This window comes from Miniopterus schreibersii (genome assembly GCF_964146895.1).
Source record: "Miniopterus schreibersii genome assembly, chromosome: 2".
NCBI classification, from domain to species: domain Eukaryota; kingdom Metazoa; phylum Chordata; class Mammalia; order Chiroptera; family Miniopteridae; genus Miniopterus; species Miniopterus schreibersii.
Window position 1 is genome coordinate 105784954 of NC_138102.1, and position 6000 is coordinate 105790953.

The 6000-nt window shown below is 45.5% G+C and overlaps 1 protein-coding gene across 12 annotated transcripts in view; it reads right to left on the reverse strand.

Moving 5' to 3' along the window:
* The window catches only part of WNK1 (WNK lysine deficient protein kinase 1), a 146583-nt gene extending 140984 nt beyond the window's left edge, over positions 1–5599 (reverse strand). For all 12 annotated transcript variants that reach the window (XM_081127948.1, XM_081127940.1, XM_081127946.1 and 9 more), the window contains exon 1: positions 3762–5599. In XM_081127948.1, the coding sequence (XP_080984074.1) occupies positions 3762–4541 (780 nt within the window). In that variant the 5' untranslated portion in view covers positions 4542–5599. The remainder of the gene's footprint in view (positions 1–3761) is intronic.
* Positions 5600–6000: the final 401 nt, after the last annotated feature.

Consider the following 6000-nt stretch of genomic DNA (forward strand, 5'->3'; position numbering starts at 1 on the left):
ACATATATAAACCCCTAAAACTAAGTAAGAACTACATCATTAAAAATCAACCTAAATGTAATTCTCAATTCCTGTACCACCAAGGTTACTTCCTACAGCAATAAATCTACATCTATTTTAAATCAAATCTTACCTAACCAAAATTATCCTGTCTTTAATTCTATTCTGCCCTGTTTAGAATGTACAACAGATCATTTCAAACAAGTCACCAATCATTCTACATAGCAGCTACTCTCGAGTTATCTTAATTTTGCCCATACTCAACAAGGGCTCTGAGAATTAAAACCAATCCAACGAACAAACAAAAACTCCAGACTATTCTCTGAAATCTAGTTGTGGGACTGCAAATTCTCATCCAAAAAAAACAAGGAATGTGGCACAAATTTTAAAAGGTAAAAACAATCACTATGCAAATGGAAAAATTCCATTCAATCAGGTTTTAAGAATTATCTTAAGAACTATAGCAAAGAAGTAAGTTATGGTTTCTTATTCAGAGAACCACATCCCATTTCCAAAGTACTGCTAAATTTTTATAAAACATTAATATCATATACTCACTATGAGACATGAGCCTTAATTTACTAAAAGCCAGAGAAAAGCAAGCACTAAGTATATTGGAGCTTAAACAAAATTTATGATTTGATCTCCCCTTTCAGGTGGATCTGGAGACAATCTCATCAATACATAAAGTGAATATATCAAGTGTACTCTGTATTTAGAAGCAACTTGGGGAGAAAAGTGCTTAAAGTAAGTAAATCATTACTATATTTATCTATCAATAAGTTTTCTTAAAATCAATCATGCTGTTCTTAAAAACAAGATCCCTGCCCTGGCAAGTGTGGTCCAATTGGTTGGAGCATCCTCCAGTATACCAAAAGGTGGCAGGTTTGATTCCGGGTAAGGGCACATGCCCAGGTTAGGGGTTGGAGGTTGGATTACTGGTCAGGGGTGGGCAGGAGGCAACAATGGGTGTTTCTCTCTATCTCTCAATCTCAGTCTCTCTGTCTCTCAGTCTCTCTCTCCCCTCCCTCCATTCCCCTCTCTAAAATCAATTTAAAAAAAAACACACCAACAAGATAAGATGCCTTCCTATAATAGCAATGTAAACTCTGAAAAATCCAGCATAACATTCTTACCATGGCAAATCATTTTGCATCTTAAAAGATCTCAATTATCATTCATCAGTTAAGATCCTGTGTTATCAAAGCATTACCTATGTATTATTTAAAGAACTGATACTTGTTTTAATAGATAGCTATTCATACTGTGACTCTAAAAATAAGCTTGATGAAAACAACTTTGATTTATATACCATACTTTTATCCATTCTCTATCACAAAAAGCCTATTTCTCCCTTTGAAGTGATAAAATCAATATCCACATCAGAAGTCAGAAATCTAAAGACTTCCACACCAAAAGAGAATTACTTCATTTGAGATTTACTAATTAGCCATCTACTAAACTACAAAATGCTCTAACATTTCCCAAATTACTAGGTCCTACCCAGTTTAATTTGTGTTCTTTACCAACCTACGCAAGTCATGTACCTGCTCTATGATTTCAGGTTCTTTATCAAATAAGTGGGCAGGGTAACCTAAGATTTCTTCTGGTTTTAGTACGCTAAGATTTTTAACTCAACAACTGAGCACAATATTTTTCCTATCTTGCTATGGAAAAATACATATGTTAGAATTATACATTTAGTAAAAAGAGCTTTCCTTTCTTCCTAATATTTTATTAATCCCTTGGCTTGTTCTTTAATTTAGATCCAAAAACAAAAACTCAAACACTAACCTACTGAATAGGTTATTAGGCAAATGGCCTAATCGAAAAACACTGTCCACCTTACTATAAAGGATTCTGGGGCCAAGATAATCACATTTCTAAGAAACAAAATGAAAAATTATAGAAGTTGGGTCAAATGACATTTGGAAGTTTCTAAACCAGGGTACCAATCAATGAGCTAGAGGTTCTGCAGCCAAATCCTTATATTCTTTAGTTTTATCATGTCCATGACTAGATAGAGAACAAAAATCCAAAAAGCCACGAGTTCTAAGAAAAACTGACATGCTTAGATGTAGATCTTATTGTGATACTAGACAAACTGAGTGTTTTCCATTGTACTATTAGTTCCAAGATAAATAAACTATCAGAAAATTCCAGATGATAAAGAAAAATGCACACACAGAAGTCTTCAAAGGTAAATAATTGAAATTACCAAAATTAACCCATAAAGTGCTCAACATTTACTTGGGTACAGTCTTAAAAGGGTAAGGTAACCAATTAATAAAAAAAATTGTTTAAAAGCACCTATTCAAATATGAAGCTGTAACAGAAGAATAAAAGCCAGAATCAGTAGCAATAGGCACCCTGGATACAAAAAAGAAATAGGTGTCTACCTGTAAACTAAATTTTTGCCTGTAAACCAAAAGGAATCAGACCTAAGTTTTTGAATAAGACTGACCAATAGCAATAAAATTATAGTTTGAAAAGTTTTTTTTAAAAAGGCCCGTCACCTTCCCAACTCTAAACCACTATAAAATTGAGTAGTAATTTCACAATGCCTTACAAGTTTATATCATTAACTGTAATACCTAAGAAATTATGCTCTAAAGAACTTGTCAGTTTTTAAGTTTACTTCCTTCCACATGTTAATTTTCCCTTCACATTTGATATAGCCTTGGTCATTTGCAAGGTGACATTCAAAGAATTAAATATTATTAACATGGATAAAACAAAATTCCTAGATCAGTCTGTTACTTTCATATCCTATTTCAGTTTGGTCCATTTTCTTGGCAAGAAGAATATGGATAATGGCATTCTTCACACCAAAAAGATGCCTTTTTCATTCAGTGTAACTCTGCTTCTTCCAATAAATAACCTATGTTCATTTCCTGATGAGGAAATCAAGTTGTTACAGGTCAAGCAACAAGAAGCCCAAACCCAGCTATTTAAACCTAGAATATACTTGTCAACCAGAATGACACACCATTATTTACACCACGAAGACCTCCCTGAGAGGTTAAAAGAGAAGCACTGTAACGCCTATGGACTCTTGGGAAAGTTTGGCTTAAAAATATTTTATAACAAAATTAAAACAATTATTTAACTGTATAGTGAATGGGCTGAGGACATATTAGTTGTATTAACAATGTCGATCACTGCTAGCTACCATAAAATAAGGCTTAAGCATTATTAGGTGGCTCGATATCAAACACTTATTGTACCTTACTAGTCCCAAAGCATTTAGCCAGAGAAGAAAGTCTTTTTTAGAGTAGTTATTATTAAATGCCTGTGCAACCGCCAACTAAGATATAGCCAAAGGAAGGTCATTTATGAACAAGGTCGTTCTTATTAAAAAAGAACAGTCTGATCTCAGGAATGGAAACACCCATGTAACACACCAGCAGCTCATCACTGCAGAGCCTCTGATGAGGCTAAAATGTACAAGTCAAAAAGACTGTACTTTCCTAACTCAAAAACTTCCCCACTAATTCAGAGTTTCCTGCCAGACACTATAACAATAAGTAGGCAGTGCGTTTGTACCTACGATTTTCACTACTCCTTCCCTAGCTGGCTAATGAATAATTCCCTGGTACATGCCCCAAAATCTAGTTTCAATCTCTTCCAAAAGTTGGCCTACCCCCACTCAGGGCGAACGGTTAAGGGAATGACAAGTAAAGGGTGAACTTGATAAACTGGAGTAACGGAGCCACATTTGGGATCCAAACCAAGGTAAAATAAAGTAGGCGGGGCTATACCTGCAGTTCACACCAGGCGACCTCCACAGTGGTTTCAGTGTCCAGTCCTTTGTAGACCGTCTTAAAGGAGCCTCTGCCAATTTCGATATCAAACTTGAGAAAGCGGCCATCATTGGACATTCCCACGGCCTTGGTCTCCAGCTCTTCGATATCATCCTGTTGCTGGCTCCGTTCTTCTTGCGCTTCCCTGGCGCTGGCGCTGGCGCTGGCGCTGGCGCCGCCGCTGCCGCTTCTCGTCGATGGAGGCTCCTCTTTGCTCTCCACATGGTCGGGCGGGGAAGTTTGGCGGTCTTTGCTGATACTGCTAGGGGCAGTCGTGGCCGCAGGGCCCTCGACGGCGGGTTCCCTAGGGGCAACAACAGCGGCGGGAGGCTGCTGGGCTACCTCTGCAGCGACGGCAGCGATCAAGGTCTCCTCGCGATGGGGCTCTGGTGGAGTACTCTGTGGAACCCCCGCGGCTACGCTGGGCTGAGGGAGAGAAAGCGGGAGGCCGGGCAATTCCAACGCAGTGGCATTGGAGTCGCAGATGACGCTGCGGCGGAAAAAGCGGTGCTCAGTCGTGGTCGTGGTCGCGGCTGCCCCCCGGCTGTCCTTGTCCATAGTGTGGCGGCGACGCCGGTACTCCTCAGTCCTGCCAGTTCCAGCGTCGGTCGCCGCCGTGCCCAGTTTCTCCCCAACAGAGGAATCCGAGCTGGAGCCATTCTTGGGGGAAGGCGCCGGCGGCGAGAGGAACAGGGAGCTCGGAGTACCGCTCTGCTTCTCCGCGGCGCCTCCAGACATGGTCGGTCCGCTGGAGCTAGGGGAGCCGGCTCAAATTTGTGAATGAAGAGAGGGTGAGGGGCCGATCCCGAGAAGCGGTGAAGGTCGGGAGGTCCCGCTACGACTGCTCCTGCTCCCGGCGGGTTAGGATCAAACCGGACGACTCCTCACTCAGCACTGACAAGTCACCCCGAAAGCGAGGCGGGACACGGGGCCCTGCTGTGACGGCTGCTTCGGCTCACAAGGCGGGCTCGTCAGCGGGCTATCGAGGAGCTGAGCCACCGGGGTTAGCGCCTCGCGATCCGCATCCATCCTGCGGCAAGCGGCGGCCGGGAAGGCTGTAGCAGCAGAGGCGCCGCAGTCATGAGGGGCAGGACAAGGAGCCGGCACTGAGTAGAAGCGGATGCGGCGGATGCGGCAGCGGCTCCAGCTCCCCGCCGCCGCCGCCGCTGCGCGGGCTGGGCGGGCTAGGCCCGGAGGGCGGCGGCAACGCGAGGCAGGGACTAGCACGGACTCTCGAGTGGTGGCAGCTCCGGGGCCAAAGAGAGTGGGAGGGGCCGAGAAAGGCGAGGGAGGGCCGGGCCCGGGGGCTCGCGGACAGTCAGTCGGTCGCCGCCTCCCAAAAGCGCCCTCAGCGAGGGGGACCAGTCTCACAAGGCGTCCATCGCCCGGATGTGAAGAGTCGAAGCCTCGAAGCCTCGGTGTCTGAGGAGCGGGCCCCCCCTTCCCCAAGGCCTCCCCGCCCGCCCCGGGCCTGGCAAACCCTCGTCTACTCCCGGGCCGGTGCCGGGGGCTGACGGAGGGAGGGAACGGTGGGGAGGGGAGGGCCGCTCACCGCGGGGCCCGAGCTCCGCTGCTTCCCTGGGCCGAGAGCAGAGGAGACCGAAAGGACTGGATGAAGGGGGGGATAGGGAGAGAAAAGAGTAGTCACCCCAAAAGGCACCTTCTGTCACCGAAGACTGGAGTGTAGAGTGGTAGAGTGTGAAGAGTCGCACCGCCAGAGACACTCGCCGCGCTAAATGGCGCCGGGAGTCTGAAGGCTCCACACAGCCCGCTCCGACCCCGCCCCCCACCGCCCAGGGCAGCCCCACCCCCCCACCTCACTCTCAGGACTCTCGCGCAGGCGTGCCAGTGTCGAGGCTCCTGGTACTTGTAGTTTACTCATTTAAGGAATGAAAGGGGTTCTGGAGGAAGGAGCCTACGACTTCCGTGATGCCCTGCGGCTACTTTAATTTGATGCCTCCTGGGAGTTGTAGTTTTCTTTTGGAAACCGCCCCTTCTGGAAGGCTGATGGGAGCGTCACCGTGAGTCGCTAAACCCCATCCTTAAATCAGCGCTAGCTGGGAAAGTCATTATTTAGGGATTAATTGTGGAAGACGGGAAGGAAGAAAAAACAAGAAAAAGGAGACAGGCGAGAGGAGAGATTCCCATCAATGGTCTGCTGAAACTAGAGAGAGCTTTTAGAATTGCCATGCAAAGA